At 44.5% G+C, this 17,062-nt stretch overlaps 1 protein-coding gene across 4 annotated transcripts; it reads right to left on the minus strand.

The window, feature by feature from the left end:
* Positions 1-857: 857 nt before the first annotated feature.
* On the minus strand, positions 858-17,034 carry cluap1 (clusterin associated protein 1). Of its 4 annotated transcripts, none has more exons than XM_056297315.1 (14): positions 16,721-17,034; positions 16,018-16,111; positions 15,760-15,871; positions 15,575-15,659; positions 14,840-15,019; positions 12,156-12,251; positions 10,492-10,575; positions 9,289-9,422; positions 7,842-7,983; positions 6,341-6,413; positions 5,899-5,997; positions 4,238-4,290; positions 3,530-3,589; positions 858-1,203 (listed from the first exon to the last, which is right to left on the minus strand). In XM_056297315.1, the coding sequence occupies exons 2-14, from the start codon at positions 16,037-16,039 to the stop codon at positions 1,018-1,020; spliced, it is 1,326 nt and encodes a 441-aa protein (XP_056153290.1). In that variant the 5' UTR covers positions 16,040-16,111; positions 16,721-17,034; the 3' UTR covers positions 858-1,017. The 4 variants fall into 4 exon arrangements, with proteins under 4 accessions (XP_056153290.1, XP_056153291.1, XP_056153292.1 ...); XM_056297316.1 differs by having other exon boundaries at positions 16,018-16,088; positions 16,721-16,792; XM_056297317.1 differs by lacking the exon at positions 3,530-3,589.
* Between the last annotated feature and the right edge of the window lie 28 nt (positions 17,035-17,062).

Genomic DNA, 17,062 nt, shown 5'->3' on the forward strand with positions numbered 1-17,062 from the left:
CTGGCTGTGCGGTGAAGCTCCTATTTTAGACAAGACGTATCGGGTTTTGAAGGCTTCAGCAACAGCCCCTTTGGACGGTGCTAAAGCCCGGCAAGGAGAATGTGCCAAGTGCAAAGTTTCTCATTACAAAAGCAATTAGTGGGGCATCCGGGTAGTGTGGCGGTCTATTCCGTTGCCCACCAACAGGGGGGTCACCGGTTCGAAACCCTGTGTTACTTCCGGCTTGGTCGGGCGTCCCTACAGACACAATTGGCCATGTCTGTGGGTGGGAAGCCGGACGTGGGTACGTGTCCTGGTTGCTGCACTAGTGCCTCCTCTGGTCGGTCGGGGCACCTGTTTGGGGGGGGGGGCTCTCCCCATTTCCTGTCTACCTCCACTGTGACTATCTAATAAAAAAGTATGAAAACACCAAATAAAATTATTAAAACAAAATCTTTTACTGTAGCTGGGGGGAATAGCGTGATCCTCCCATGTGCTACATCCCCCCGGTGAAACTCCCCACTGTCAGGTGAAAAGAAGCGGCTTGTGACTCCACGTATCGGAGGAGGCAATGTAGTAGTCTGTAGTAGTCTTTATGTGGGCATTCCGGCCATGGATGCAAGGCCTTCTGCATGATTAAACTGTTTTGTTTTGTTTATTCTTCTTTTCTTTAGTGAGACATCTCTCAGTCCAAGTCCATTTTTTTAAGTTTGAAAACAAAATGTATGCTCAAATATCTAAAAGCCGGCAGAGAAGCAGCTGTGTAACAAGCTCCACAGCAGGAGACCTGCTAGTGGAGATGAAGTAGTTCTTCTGTCGTTCATTCAGTCTGTTGTCATGGTGACAGCCGGCAACACAAAACAAACATCACATATGGGTAAAATGTTTTTATTCAAAAATCAAAGAAAAATGTCATCTGTTGTATCACTAATTGTATGATTGCAACTGCGACCATCATCTGTTTGTGTGCATACTTGTGAGAAGTTGTCTTTGTATATGTGTGTGTTGGGTGTGTGTGTACTATGTGTGTGCATGCATTCAGAAGTCATTGTCGCTCTCCTCCAGCAGCTGCGGCCTCAGCGCCGCCCTGGCCGGCTGCGTGACCTTTGAGCTCGGACTCTCCAGACTGTCGTCGTCCTCCAGATCATCGTTCTCCTCCCCCTCCTCTTCCTCGTCCTCTTCCTCCTCCTCGTCATCCTCCTCCACATCCAGCTCGCCCTCTGTCTGCAGGAGTAGCCAAGCATTTGTAATTACTACATTTAAAGTCGTCGTACGATTTTACGGTTTAAAAACCAGGCTGCGGGGGGCGCCCCAGTGGCTCACCTGGTAGAGTGGTACCACATAAAGCCGAGTCCTTACCGCAGTGGCCTGGGTTCGAATCCGGCCCGCGCCCTTTGCTGCATGTCATGCCCCCTGTCTCCCCTGCCTTTCCTGTCTCTCTCTCTCAACTATTGCTATCAAATAAAGGTGGAAAATGCAACAACAAAAAAAAGCAGGCAGCGCAAAAATAAAGATTACTATCGCAGCCTGGTACAGGTCGGTCGGCGCAGTTAATTTTATTAATATGTTAAATCTTAAGGAGTCAGTTTGACACGACTCCTCAGACATTGCTTAACCACACTGACAAATAAAATTATTTCAACAGTACCTTATGTATTACCTTGAGAAGACGAGAGATAGTTATACCAAGATAACAGACAAATTAACCTTTCATTGAGAAAACATGTCTAAATACTTGTGAAATCATGGCCTTTGTGCTACAGAATTTTTCTCTGTACTACAAAGAGTTTTACTTTGCTAACACCAGTGCTACCAAATCTGTGTATATTCTGACTTTATTCAGAATAAACATGAACTGAAGTACTTAAAACTTGAAAATAACATTAGCTATATATATATATATATATATATATATATATATATATATATATATATATCTTTATGCATGCTCGATAATCCAGGTAAGAAAATCAAAGAGGGTTGAATCAGTTCATCTGGACACGTTTACTGACAGATGCGTGTCATCACTCGTCTAAGTGACCTCTTCAGTCTCAGCTGACTGCATGTATCCCCACCCTGATAAACAATACAGCTGCATAACGACCCAAACCAACGATCCATTTCATATGCAAACAGGCGTGACCATGCTGAGATGGGTAACATGATCCAAAAGGGCCGGTGTGGGTGCAGGTCTTTGTTCCAACCAAGCAGTTACACACCTGAGTCTATTAGTCAACCAACAGTGTTTGCTCAGGACCTTGATTTGCAGAAGCAGGTGTGTAACTGCTATCAAGGAGACACTAAGAAGACACTGGCCAAGAGGATGGCACAACACAGGAGAGCTAACGCGTCAGGCCAGGACTCCACAGTCTACACCATCTACAGGTCAGTGGCCACTCTTTCAAGGATGAGGATGTGCACATCCTTGATAGCGAGGAACATGGGTTTGAACGGGGAGTCAGAGGCCATCTATGTGACTAGGGAACAACCATCCCTGAACCCGGGGGGGGGGGGGTGCTAAGAGTACATCTGTCGCCATCTTACATCAATGTGGTGGCAGCTATTCCCAAATCCTCTGTGGCCATTGAAACTAGTTAATGGTGTCTTTATGCGTGCTCAATAATCCAGGTAAGAAAATCAAAGAAAGTTGAATCAGTTCATCTGGACACAACGTTTATCGATGAAACGTTTCCATCAATAAACATTGTGTCCAGATGAACGGATTCAACTTTCCTTGATCTAGTTAATGGTCACAGCAATTTGCATATGAAACAGATCGTTTTGGGTCGTTATGCAACTGTATTGTTTAGGGTGGGGATACCTGCAGTCAGTTGAGACTGAAGAGGTCACTTAGACGAGTGATGAAGCGTTTCTCTCAATAAACGTTGTGTCCAGATGAACTGATTCAGCATTCTTTGATTAGCTGTCTATACAGAGTTACAACACTGTTAATGAATCGTTGGCAGGGAAATAACAGCAGGGACGGGGAGAACTACGAGCTAAACGGTCATGTTAGGTGCAACGTGTAATTCAGCTTGCCTGACACATGAACACCAACGGGGTTTGCTGTGTGACAGTGAAAGACACAAATGACTCGCTGGACCCCAACCCCTAGATTTTTGTACTCAATAACGAGGCGAGCAGATTTAAGTTTTGATGCCCTGCTCCCCCAAGACTTAGAGCGATAACGTCAAACTGAAATCAGCATAAAGTGTTTGACAATGATATAGATATTAGCAAGCACGCTGTATATCTGCAACCTCTCAATTTGAAAGAGCTTGTCTTGGTTGCTTGATGAGGTAAAGCCACGTCTATCATTTGTTGTTGTTGTTCCTGTTGTTGACCAACAGAGGTCAGTGTTAAAGCCTTTATTACATGTTAAACCTTAGACAATCTAATAGTGCTAAACTCTAAAGGAGTAAAAGAAAGGACCGCTGACGGCCCTCAAACCCAGTATGAATCACTGCTGTAGAGACGCTCTACTAATATGGCGACTATAGGGACCTAGGGTGAAACTGAGAGGTGAACTGGACCTCTGACATGCACAAACCTTTCCTTTCTGTGGTGTACGGCTTCGAGGGGAAGAGTTTCCTGAAACAGCCACGTCAGGCTTTTGAAAAGCAGGCAAACGAGAGAGAGAGAAAGAGAAACACTGTTGAAATGACAAGGAGTGGAACACAAGATGGAAGTTGTGACAGCGAGGAGGTGAAGTGAAAGGAAGGAACTCTGAGAGACAGCCAAAAAAAGTCATATGAAAAGAAAGAAAGAGAGAGAGAGAGAGAGAGAGAGAGAGAGAGAGAGAGAGAGAGAGAGAGAGCACACAAGGCATCTTCAGAGGGAGAGTAAAACCAACAGACAGCTGAGAGGAGAAGGATCAGGAGGCGGAGGGGCAGATGAAAGGTCGAGAGGGTTTGAAGGTGAGGAATTAGAGAGAGCAGAGAGATCTTGCAAGATAGCATCTATGTGGACTGCATTTCTGTTGTCAGTCTGGCCCGAAAGAATATAGCTTAGATGTTCTTGGTATCAAAATATCAAACTGAATAGGAAACATTTCACTGAGAAAAGTCATTTTATTGAGTCCCTTGTGGAAATCCACACAGCTGTCAATCAGCGAAAGCAAAGAGCTGGACTGTTGGATTTCTTCATACAGCTGAGTCCTACACTCACTCTCCTAGCACACCGGACTCCTGACCAAGACACAGTGAGAACACGTGGTTTTAGTTTAAGATCCTGTCACCACGGTTACGGGGATACTGACCTCTTCGCTGTCGCCACCCTGCATGTTACCGACGAATCGAGGTCTTCCTCTTCCTGTGGGGTAAGTAAAAGTAAACATGTTCTACTACCGTATTTTCTTCAACAACATGAGCATGTTATAGATAAACTGCAGTCTTGTAGGCTGGTAAAACATTTCTGGAAACTTCAGTTAAAGTGTTGGAGGAAGCAACAGAATGTCGACCACCACTGTAATCCTCAGGGAAGTAGTACATGTGGCCGATTGAACGGGAACACAATACACTGAAGAATGAAATGATCTTTTCCAAACCAAAAAACTTTTCACATTAGTATAATAAGGGAATATTTGTCATGTTCTGGTTAGAGACAGATATTTAATATGCTGTGATAATGACCGCCAAAATGGTTTATATCCAGCTGCTTTCTGTCTGCCCGTGGCTATTTTTGTGTTGACAATATGTACACTACCGTTCAAAAGTTTGGGATCACCCAAACAATTTCGTGTTTTCCATGAAAAGTCACACTTATTCACCACCATATGTTGTGAAATGAATAGAAAATAGAGTCAAGACATTGACAAGGTTAGAAATAATGATTTGTATTTGAAATAAGATTTTTTTTACATCAAACTTTGCTTTCGTCAAAGAATCCTCCATTTGCAGCAATTACAGCATTGCAGACCTTTGGCATTCTAGCTGTTAATTTGTTGAGGTAATCTGGAGAAATTGCACCCCACGCTTCCAGAAGCAGCTCCCACAAGTTGGATTGGTTGGATGGGCACTTCTTTGAGCAGATTGAGTTTCTGGAGCATCACATTTGTGGGGTCAATTAAACGCTCAAAATGGCCAGAAAAAGAGAACTTTCATCTGAAACTCGACAGTCTATTCTTGTTCTTAGAAATGAAGGCTATTCCATGCGAGAAATTGCTAAGAAATTGAAGATTTCCTACACCGGTGTGTACTACTCCCTTCAGAGGACAGCACAAACAGGCCCTAACAGGTACTATTTAATGAAGATGCCAGTTGGGGACCTGTGAGGCGTCTGTTTCTCAAACTAGAGACTCTAATGTACTTATCTTCTTGCTCAGTTGTGCAACGCGGCCTCCCACTTCTTTTTCTACTCTGGTTAGAGCCTGTTTGTGCTGTCCTCTGAAGGGAGTAGTACACACCGGGGTAGGAAATCTTCAATTTCTTAGCAATTTCTCGCATGGAATAGCCTTCATTTCTAAGAACAAGAATAGACTGTCGAGTTTCAGATGAAAGTTCTCTTTTTCTGGCCATTTTGAGCGTTTAATTGACCCCACAAATGTGATGCTCCAGAAACTCAATCTGCTCAAAGAAGTGCCCATCCAACCAATCCAACTTGTGGGAGCTGCTTCTGGAAGCGTGGGGTGCAATTTCTCCAGATTACCTCAACAAATTAACAGCTAGAATGCCAAAGATCTGCAATGCTGTAATTGCTGCAAATGGAGGATTCTTTGACGAAAGCAAAGTTTGATGTAAAAAAATCTTATTTCAAATACAAATCATTATTTCTAACCTTGTCAATGTCTTGACTCTATTTTCTATTCATTTCACAACATATGGTGGTGAATAAGTGTGACTTTTCATGGAAAACACAAAATTGTTTGGGTGATCCCAAACTTTTGAACGGTAGTGTATGTGTGTGTCTGTCGGTGCGTACCTGTCAAGGTGGGTCGTGGTTTTGGGGGCCTGCTGTCCTCTATGTCACTGTCTGAACCCTCGTCCTCTGGAATGTCCATGTCAGAGTCTTCATCTTTAACTACACACAACAAAATATTACATTTATATATTACAGCATATAGGGGAATGGGGAGAGAGTGTGATAGCTGCTCATTTGGGAGTGTGACTCAGTGTCGTGTGCTTGTGCACGTGTGCATGTCTTTAATTTGCTCTTAGATGCTTGTTTAGAGAGAAGATGCACTTATGACCTCTGATGATTAGTGGTTCTCCTGATTTCCTACATTAAATGCACTTATTGTAAGTTGCTTTGGATAAAAGTGTCAGCTAAATGACTGTAATGTAATGTAATTGTGTCTTCTGTGTGTGGAAGTGGGTGTACGCGTGTCTTTCTGTGCACGTGTGCATGTGGAAGTGTATCTCACGTCCGCTCCTTATCAGCCTCCTCTCCTCTTCTCTCAGCTTCTGTTGAATCATCCTCAGGGTGTTCTCTGTCTCCTGAGAAACACACACACAAACACACAGTTCTTTCAGTTTCCACATCAATACTACAACACTCAGGTCAACAAGAACACTGAATCTAACAAATATCTACCACAGGGTTCCTCGAACCGAGGTCTCAGAGCAGAGCAGGCTGTAAAGGCTTGATGTTCAGTGGTTCCCAGCCCATTTAGAGAGGATGAATTTAGATAAGCTCCCAGAACTGGTTTAGTGGCTTATCAGCAGTCCATTAATGGGGTCATTCTGTTGAGTGACAGTTGAGCTCTTCATGAGGGGGATTTTCCCAGGAGAATACAGCATAAGAGTAACACGGGTGGAGGTAACTCATCACGAAACAGATATTTTGACATCCATCCATTATCCGAACCACTTATCCTGCTCTCAGGGTCGCGGGGATGCTGTAGCCTACCCCAGCAGTCATTGGGCGGTAGGCAGGGAGACACCCTGGACAGGCCGCCAGGCCATCACACAGGGCCGACATACACACACACATTCACACCTAGGGGCGATTTTGTACGGCCGAGTCACCTGACCTACATGTCTTTGGACTGTAGGAGGAAACCAGAGCACCCGGAGGAAACCCACGCAGACACGGGGAGAACGAGCAAACTCCACACAGAGGATGAGCCGGAATGACCCCCAAGGTTGGACTACCCCGGGGCTTGAACCCAGAACCTTCTTGCTGTGAGATGACTGTGCTAACCACTGCACCACCATGCCGCTATATTTTGACATTACAAAATGAAAGTGTATATTAACGGAGTGCTTCATTTGTGCTTTCATGTATTTATTTATTTTTAAATTTTTTTTTTGCCATTTTCCACCTTTATTGGATAGTGATAGTAGAGAGAGAGACAGGAAAGGCAGGGGAGAGAGACGGGATGACATGCAGCGAAGGGCCCGGACCGGATTTGAACTCAGGCCGCCGTGGTAAGGACTCAGTCGTATGTGGTGCCACTCTACCAGGTGAGCCACCGGGGCGCCCCGTGCAATCATTTTTTTAATATCAAAATAAGCATTTAACGAAAAGGTTACATGAGTAACCATGAGCAACAACACCCCTAAACTGCTGATCACTAGTCAGCAATGGTATAGTGTTGGTGTCACCTGACGTTTCCTGCTAGTATCACATGACAACATAACCTCGCATCACTTAGTCTCGAACCAGCAGAACTCTGACAGCCATGATGTAGCATGATGGCGGAGGATTTGCAATTGCCAATACGGGGGGGGGAGCAACACACACCTCTAGTGGTGACAGATGGTAAGACTGGTTATCGACACTTGTGAAAGGTATAAATGCCGTTGTAAAAGGGCCACCGTGACAAGTTTATTTACATTCCTTCACGACAAAAATATGGGCAGCTGCTAATTTGTGAATTTGTGTTATACTGCCTGTGTGTAAACACACACACACACACACACCTCAAACCTGTCCTGCTCCAGTCTGTGGTATTCCTCCAGCTGAGACTCCAGAAAGCTCAGGTTCCTGAACTTCTCCACGTACGTCTCATACTGCTTCTGAAGCTCCTCCTCAATCTTCTCGTACTCGTCCATGAATGCCGGCCTGGGAGAATTCATGAGAGACGGAGCGACGATGAGACAGAGACAACGCACAGGGGAATGGAGTGCTCCCCATGTTTACCACCATTAGTTTGTTTTCCTCATGCCGTTAAAACTGCAATCTTGAAGATTAACAGGTGCACCGAGCTCAAAACATCACAATACCAGAGTCTGGAGTTTTTAAAAGTTTTGGGAGACCAGAGCATGCAAACTGGGTTAAACTGAAAAGGTAACCCCCAAACCTTTGACATGAAAACACATCACACTGCCCCTCAATCTAAGCTTTGTTTCTGGTGAGCTCAAGACACCAAGAAAATCTGAAGCACCAACTCTTAACAAGGTGTCATTAAAACCCTGTGAACCACGGCGTCCAGGTGGCGTGGTGGTCTATTCCATTGCCTACCAACACGGGGCTCACTGGTTCAAATCCCTGTGTTACCTCCAGCTTGATCGGGCGTCCCTACAGACACAACTGGCTGTGTCTGCGGGTGGGAAGCGGGATGTGGGTTTGTGTCCTGGTCATTGCACTAGCGCCTCCTCTGGTCGGTTGGGGCGCCTGTTCAGGGGGGAAGGGGGAACTGGGGGGAATAGCGTGATCCTCCCATGCGCTACGTCCCCCTGACGAAACTCCTCACTGTCAAAAGAAGCAGCTGGTGACTCCACATGTATTGGAGGAGGCATGTGGTAGTCTGCAGCCCTCCCCGGATCGGCAGAGGGGGTGGAGCAGTGACCGGGACGGCTCGGAAGAGTGGGGTTATTGGCCAGGTATGACTGGGGAGAAAAAGGGAGAAACTCCACCCCCCCCCCCCAAAAAAAACCCTGTCAACCTCCTGCCGTCTCTCTATATTCTCAAGAATTTGCAACAAAACTGCTGGTGGTTGTGGTTCAGGAGACGAGGAGTGTGTGTGTGTGTGTGTGTGTGTGTGTGTGTGTGTGTGTGTGTGTGTGTGTGTGTGTCTTTAATAACTTGTCAGTGTTAACTGATAAGAGACTATCGAAGAAGGCTCTAACACACTGTAAATGTTAATATTTCTACAAATGGTTTCGTTCATGAACTTCCTGTGAAAGGGTCAATGGGAAATTTGACCCAGAGCAAATCTGTCTGCTGGCTGTCAATCATCGGCTGGAAGATGGGCGGGGCTCGCCATGGCCATCTGTTTTTATTTTTTGAAAGCACATATTACCGCTCCAGCGTTTTTGGTTTGGCAACTAGGTTAAATGATAAACACAGAACAACCCGTATAATCTTCTGATATTTAACTGACAGCGTGAACCACCAAGGGTTGTTTGTGTGTGTGTGTGACCTGACCGGACGCTCTGCAGGGTCTGGAGCCTCTTCTGGTTCCTCTCCAGCTCCTGTTTCTTCTTCTCTATCTTGGCCTCCAGGCTGCTCTCATCAGACGCCACGTTGTTGAGCATGTCCCGGGTCTTCTCCACATTCTCCTGGAGGAGAAAAAAAGACGGAGACCAGAGTCAAAACCCCCAAACACATGCCACGGCACGTTTTTATTCTATTTATTTATTCTTTTATGATTATTTTCTTTAGTTTTTATTTTAGCCTTCATTAGACAGGACAGTGAAGACAGAAGTGTAGGACGGTAAGAGAGATTCAAACAAACAGTGCCTTGCTCAGGTCCATGGTAGGATTCCTTTGGTTAATGGGAAGTACGGCGGAAAATGTTCGGAGAACGACTTGTTTTCCACAACGTAAAACCAGACAATAATGAAATTCACATTAGTAACAATAACGCTGACGAAATATTAACACCAACACGCTTGCTCATCATTTCATGATCGTCTTGGTTGCATCTGGTCATCGAACATTGTCGGTCATAGTTTTTACCAGAGAAATTAACACCTTTGTTTAAGTGTTGATCAAAGACAAGTTTTATCACGTCTTCCTGTCCGACTCCTCGTCAGAACTAAAGCTAAACGTCCATGGAGTTATTGGCTTGTTTTCATGATGTAAACCATATCACGGATCAATATCCCCCCCCCCCTTTTCTCCCCAATTGTATCCGGCCAATTACCCCACTCCTCCGAGCTGTCCCGGTCACTGCTCCACCTCCTCCGCTGAGCCGGGGAGGGCTGCAGACTACCTCATGCCTCCTCCGATACATGTGGAGTCACCAGTTTCTTTTCACCTGACAGTGAGGAGTTTCACCAGGAGAACATCGTGTGTGGGAGGATCACACTATTCCCCCCAGTTCTCCCTCCCCCCTGAACAGGTGCCCCGACCGACCAGAGGAGGCGCTAGTGCAGCGACCAGGACACACACCCACATCCAGCTTCCCACCCACAGACACGGCCAATTGTGTCTGTAGGGACGCCCGACCAAGCCGGAGGGAACACGGGGATTTGAATCGGTGATCCCCTTGTTGGTAGGCTACAGAATAGACCGCCACGCTACCCGGACACCAAGGTTGGGGTGTTAAGAACAGATAACAGCAACCAAACGGGCGACAGGAGGAATGAGTCTCTAATAAACCAGCAGGGATTAAGAATGACGCACCAGAACCTCCTTGATGGCTGCTCTCAGGGCCCTGTCCGTCTCGTTTATCTCCAGGGGCCTGGCGATGGCTGCCGTTCTCATTTCCTGTTGGAGATGGGAGACAGAGAAAACCATGACCGTCTTTCTTTTCGCTGCTGCATTATAATTGCACAGATTGTATCTTCACAGAGAAAGAGCTCATTTTTTCTCGCTGCGTAAAGATGAAGACGATTAAGATGAAGATTACAGAGTTTGAATAATCATCCAGAGTGCGGCTCGGCGTCTGATGGAGCTTTGAAATAATCAAACCTTTAAGATTTCTGCAAGCAATGCAACTAAAGTTACAAAAATAAACATTTATAAAAGACTGAACATTTTATTTAAAATATGTAAACATTAAACAAATCTATTTAACAGTGTCGTATCCTCTATTCAAAGAACACCTCCCTACTAAAATTCTGTGTGTCTGTAGGGTGCAGACTCTAGAGATTATTTTTTACAACATCTTAGTTTTCATAATAAGTTAGTTCAAATCTCCTGAATATCAGCGTAGGAAAAACCATCGTGGATCATCCCCTCAGTCGTCGATATATGAGCCAATTTTCATTTGGCACAAGCCAAATGTACAGACAGTTGCTTCTTACAAATAGCTAGGCATATGACTAGATCAAATATTGTTTTTTTAATGTGCTTATTGAAAATATATTGAAAAAGCTGAGGCCTAAATTGGGTTTTTTTCCATTTAAAAAAATGCTTTCCATCTGAAGCCAGAAAGAAAATTGTGCAAAAGCTCATTTCTTTTTGTGTGGATTTTCCCCCCTTTTCTTCCCAATTGTACTTGGCCCTATTTTCCGAGCCGTCCTGGTCACTGCTCCACTCCCTCTGCCAATCCGGGGAGGGTTGCAGACTACCACATGCCTCCTTCGATACATGTGGAGTCGCCAGCCATTTCTTTTCACCTGACAGTGAGGAGTTTCGCCAGGGGGACGTAGCGCGTGGGAGGATCACGCTATTCCGCTCAGTTCCCCTTCCCCCTGAACATGCACCCCAACCGACCAGAGGAGGCGCTAGTGCAGCGACCAGGACACATACCCACATCCGGCTTCCCACCCACAGACACGGCCAATTTTGTCTGTAGGGACGCGCGACCAAGCCGGAGGTAACACAGGGATCGAACAGGCAATCCCCATGTTGGTAGGCAACAAAACAGACCACTATGTTACCCGGACGTCCACAGTCCTCACTTTTTAAGGGTCTATTTTAGGGTTAGGATTTAGGTTTAGGGTTAGGGTTAGAATTAGGACAAGGTTAAGGTTAGGGTAAGGGTTAAGGTTAGGGTAAGGGTTAAGGTTAGGGTAGGGGCTAGAAGAGTTAAGGTTAGGGTAGGGGTTAAGGTTAGGGTAGGGTTAGGGTAAGGGTTAAGGTTAGGGCAGGGGCTAAGGTTAGGGTAAGGGTTAAGGTTAGGGTAAGGGCTAAGGTTAGGGTAGGGTAGGGTAGGGGTTAAGGTTAGGGTAGGGGCTAAGGTTAGGGTAAGGGTTAAGGTTAGGGTAGGGGTTAAGGTTAGGCATCTAGTGCTAATGGTTAAGATCAGGGTTAAGGCCTGGGGAATTAATGTATTCGAGAGGGGGTCATCCTCTCAAAGATACAAGTACAAGAATGTGTGTGTGTGTGTGTGTGTCCCTCACTCTCAGCTCCACTTCCTTGCCCAGCAGGTCAAACAGGGAAGCTCCTTTGTCTGTGATCTCAGATGCCAGCTGGCGCACTGCTTTCAGGTCTGCAACCTGAATCAGAGACAGATAAACATGCGGGTATCAGATGTATCTTGGAAAGACCAAACTGAAAAGAGAAAACTCAAACAGCATACTGCGCGACTCGCAAAACTAGTGAAATTGTCCATCTGAAGCCACCAATTGTTGAAATGGCACCTACCCGGCATAGTGTTGACAGAATAGCTGGCTAACGTACATGAAATCCAGCCAACGAGGCACACGTAAGCATACTTAGATTTACTGATTTATGCACACACACAAGGGACATTTTAAAGCCCCGTCACCGGCTGTCACTTTTCTAATTGGTAAATCTATCTTTAACAACGTTGACGCTGCTTTAGTCAGACTTTCATGACATTTACAACACTCTTTGCAAATTTATAATCATCCATAACTTTTCCAGAGCAGGGAAATTGTATTATCAAATTTAATGACTTTTCCAGGTTTTTCTGTATGAACCTTGCTCTCTCAAGCTGAAAAGTGACAATGATGTATAGTAGTTCCCTATCTATCTAGCTCAATGTTTGTATTTTTATATAAATATATATCCATCCATCCATTATCCAAACCACTTGTACTGCTCAGGGTCATTGGGTGGCAGGCAGGGAGACACCCTGGACAGGCCGCCAGGCCATCACAGGGCCATATATATATATATACACACACACACACACACACACACACACACACACACACATATATATATATATATATATATACACACACACACACACACACACACACATATATATATATCAGGGGTGTTTAGACTTTTTATATCTACTGTATATATATGCAAAGTCATGGATTCATATATATCTACATATGTGTGTGTGGGGTTCAAGTTCTACTTTGACCCAAAGAACTGGATTATATATATACTATATCCTTGGCTCCTGGTAGGGTCACCCAAGGCGGATAGGTCAAGGGGGAGGTTCCAGATGAAGCATGATCCAACAAAGACCGCAATGGCGGAACTGGCGGAAGACAATACCAGTGAAGGCAGCTGAAGGCTGCAACAGAGGGTGGTCCCCAATCGCCTTGGTTCTCCGTGCTGTTGGACTCTGGCCACTCCCCCCTGCCAAGGACCACGTGGTGGCTGTAGGCGCATCAGCCTCTCCACGTAAAAAGCTGTCATGCGCAGGCGTCCTCCCGCAAGGATACCCACAAAGACCTTGAAGGAGGAAAGGCATACCTGACCCCGAGTGACTGCCGATGATGTGTGTGTGTGTGTGTGTGTATTGTGGGGAGGAAGTGGCTACCAGCAGTGAATGTAAACAGACAGGCCTTAGCTCGAGGGCTAAATAGACTGATAGACTACAATGCAAACGACCTCCCAAATTTTCACATTGAATCAAAAGGCAACCTTTCCACCATCAGGAGTCTTCTTCACTTCAACTCGATAAGCTATGCTTAACCTCTGGGAAAAGCTGCCTGTAGTGTGAAGCTGGTAGCACCTACATTTCTCCCCGCTAAAAATATCCACTACTCTTGAACTTTCATTTTCACAGAGATGAATATTAGGGATGTGCATGTGACCAGATTTCCCTGTTCGAGTACTTGCATGAGATTAGAAATGAGTACTCGATACCTTAAAGCTAGAAAGCAGGGCTTTTACATATAAATGAATGGCCCTGACATTCAAGCCCTTGTCAAACGACTTCACACAATGATGATGAAGCCTATCACCACCAGGTAAATCTCTCTGTATTTTGAAAAATACCGGAGTTTTAAATATCATGTCTGGGGCGACATTCCTGCACCAGAAGCGATGCGTAATAATGCATTTTACTTCCACCGGCAATGATTGTGTTGCCTGAGCTGAACTTCCATGTGATGAAAGTGTTCACATGCCTCTGACTGGCTTGCCTTCAGGGCTCTCTGCCAGGAAGCTTTCGAGTTTGGAAGCTATGGCGGCAAAACCTAAGAAGCGTCCAAAAAAAGTTTCTGAAGCTCCAGAGAAAAAATAAACTTGTTGCTCAGAGGAAGGAATAAAACAAAATAGGAGAAGCGATCAACAGCGAGGACAAACCCTGATATCCATTAGTGTAAATTTTCCTCACTGGAGAGTGCTGAAAGAAGAGAAGTGATTCCTCTCACTGCCAGAAAGGGGGGGGGACTTCCACACTGCACATTAGATTACAAATTAGCTACACTTACCACATACACGTCTTAGCATTTCACTGAACGTTAAGGATTTTCATTTAATGAAGCCACAACATAAACATGCCAAAAAAAAAAGAGTTTATGAAATTGCTGGGTAATCTGCTCTACTCTTAACAGCCTCACAGTGGCGCCAGTGTGGGCTTGTAAATGACACGATGCCTGGTTGCTTTATGTCATCTTTTGTCTTTGACTCTCATCTGATTATTTTAAATTGTAAGTGGTGCATCATCACACCTTTTCATTCTATTTCCAAATTTTGAGACAAAGCAATCAGAACATCCTGCGGTGAACTCACAGTGCACTGCATCACATCTTTTCCATGCTTTGGTTTGGAATTTACTACTTTGATGAATCCACATGAAGCATTAAAACCTGTCAAAATAATCAAAATTTTACAAAACAGGTTCATGATGTCTGCACAATGTCTTTTTTACCCGTGAGCTGAGGTCAAACTTGAACTTGTTGTTGTCCTCCTCGGCGAGGTCCCCTGTGCCCAGCTCCTTGGTCTTCATGGCACCGTAGAGAACTGAAGTGATCTTCAGCAGCTCCTTCACTGCATAGCCATCTGCTTGGTACAGTCGCTTGGTGTTCAGTTTGATGTGAGCCTTGGTGGCCTGCAATTATACCACACACAATACCACATGTGAGGGAGACAACATTTATCTGACTAATGGTAGGTTTATCACAGTGGTCAGTTTTCCAGTTGGTATATGAGCGAACCATATAGTAATAACTCAACACTGTCAATACTGGTATTTTGTTATTAAAAGCAAAAAATTGTAATTGACCTGACATTATGCTTTAATTTGATACTAGGCAGCAACATCACATGGCTAAAAAGTGACATCAACTCTTTTCAGTTTTGCTGATTAATGATCAGTATTTGAGGGGATAGTCACACATGTACGAAATTAATATTGGCGAATTTTTGCCCCCCATTCATTTCCATTCTATGAGAGCTAAGGGGTGAATAACTTTGAGGATTTTGCAATACACGATACGCAACAACCCCTTTCCATGACACAAAACAGTAATACCAGTTACTAATGGTATGAAAGAACAGTAACACCACTGTAAAAATGGTAGCATAATGATGACTATCCTACTAGGTATCCACAAGGATTTAATTGCATGCTACATGTATAAAATGCAGACACGAATCTCATCACCATAAATTGCGCCACAGCCTTGATGAAGAATACTCTGTCTGACTCAGTGCTCACATCACTGGGAATATCCATTTGAGGATCATAGCTGCACATTTAGAAAATGAGAGAGAAAGCGAGAAGGTGATCAGTGTGTTGTATTACATAGTCTATATATGGTTTAGGCTACTGTACTCCAAACAGCATACCTCTTCACAAGCCATGTAAGTATTTCTGCCACTAAAGTAAAGTTGGGTGCTCTGAAGTTCTCCAAAGATATCAGGCGAGGATAGCCCAGGGCCCTCATCATTTCTGTGAAATCTGTCAGAAGAACAAGCATTGGCTTGACGATAAGTGACAATGCTGTGGCATATCACCCCTCCCAAATAGGAGCAAAAATTCTGACTCTCACACGCCTCAGTGATAAAGTGATGGATTAATAGAATGGGAATGAGAAAAGGGCTCACTTCTTAGGTCTCTGAAGGACATGGTGTAATGTCAGCACTTTGGCGTTCCTGCAGGTGAAGCTCTGGGTCGTCTTGTGTCCCATCACAAACAATACTATCACATTTCCGTATCAATCAATCAACAACATTATATCTATGAAACACATTTCAGACAGTAACATTAGAAATAATGTACTTTACATTATGTGAAAACGTCCAAAACAGAAGCTAATGATAACAGAAAAAGAAACCCAGACAAACTAAAGGAAAACATCTGGCCAAGCATTTGCTCACAGTAGGTAGACGTGTAGCTCATCTAGAGTATGAGATCCTATCGCCTCTGGGACTCGAACCCAATTCTTTGAGTCAAAGTAGAACTCGAACCCACTAACATCGGCGGTGATGAGTTGTGAACCCACTCAACCACATATACCTGAGAATGTGTGTTTGTTGTATGTGTTCATGTGTCGTTACATGTTATGCTCTACAGGCGATAAAGGGTGATGGCGAAGCCGGCCGGCTTCTGCTACCGTAACACAACGAAAAGGTGCGTAACTGGCTGTCATCGGTTGTTAGCCTTGGTGTTAGCAAAGGGTAGCCAGCTAATAAACAGTCGTCCTCGCTGACTGTGAACTAGCCATGGAAAAAAAACCCACTTGTAATGAGTCGCGAAGCTGTAATAGTGTGTTGTTTAACATTTATTTTATAGATTTTTTCTTTTTACCTTCCGTCGTTTTAACGAGTTAACGCTAACTCTGATCTGCATCATCAGTATGATCCATCTCCTTGGAAGCGGACGCCTCGACTACGGAAGCCTCGAGGAAACAACCGCGAAGAGATTTAATATTGGACAGACAAAGTTCAAATCGTGTATGTGTTACGCCTTATAGCTTAAACTGCCGTTATTCGTTAACCTGTAAAAACCTATTTTGTACCAATGTGTTTACATTAACAGAGTGTAAAACGGAATTATTAAGTGTTAGAATGACACAACTGGGAATACCAATCCAGTTGCACTTGACGCAACTCCTTCGGATAACCGCGACCTGGTGAATGAGAACGGAGA

The sequence above is a fragment of the Lampris incognitus genome, chromosome 17, assembly GCF_029633865.1.
Source record: "Lampris incognitus isolate fLamInc1 chromosome 17, fLamInc1.hap2, whole genome shotgun sequence".
Classification (NCBI taxonomy): Eukaryota; Metazoa; Chordata; class Actinopteri; order Lampriformes; family Lampridae; genus Lampris; species Lampris incognitus.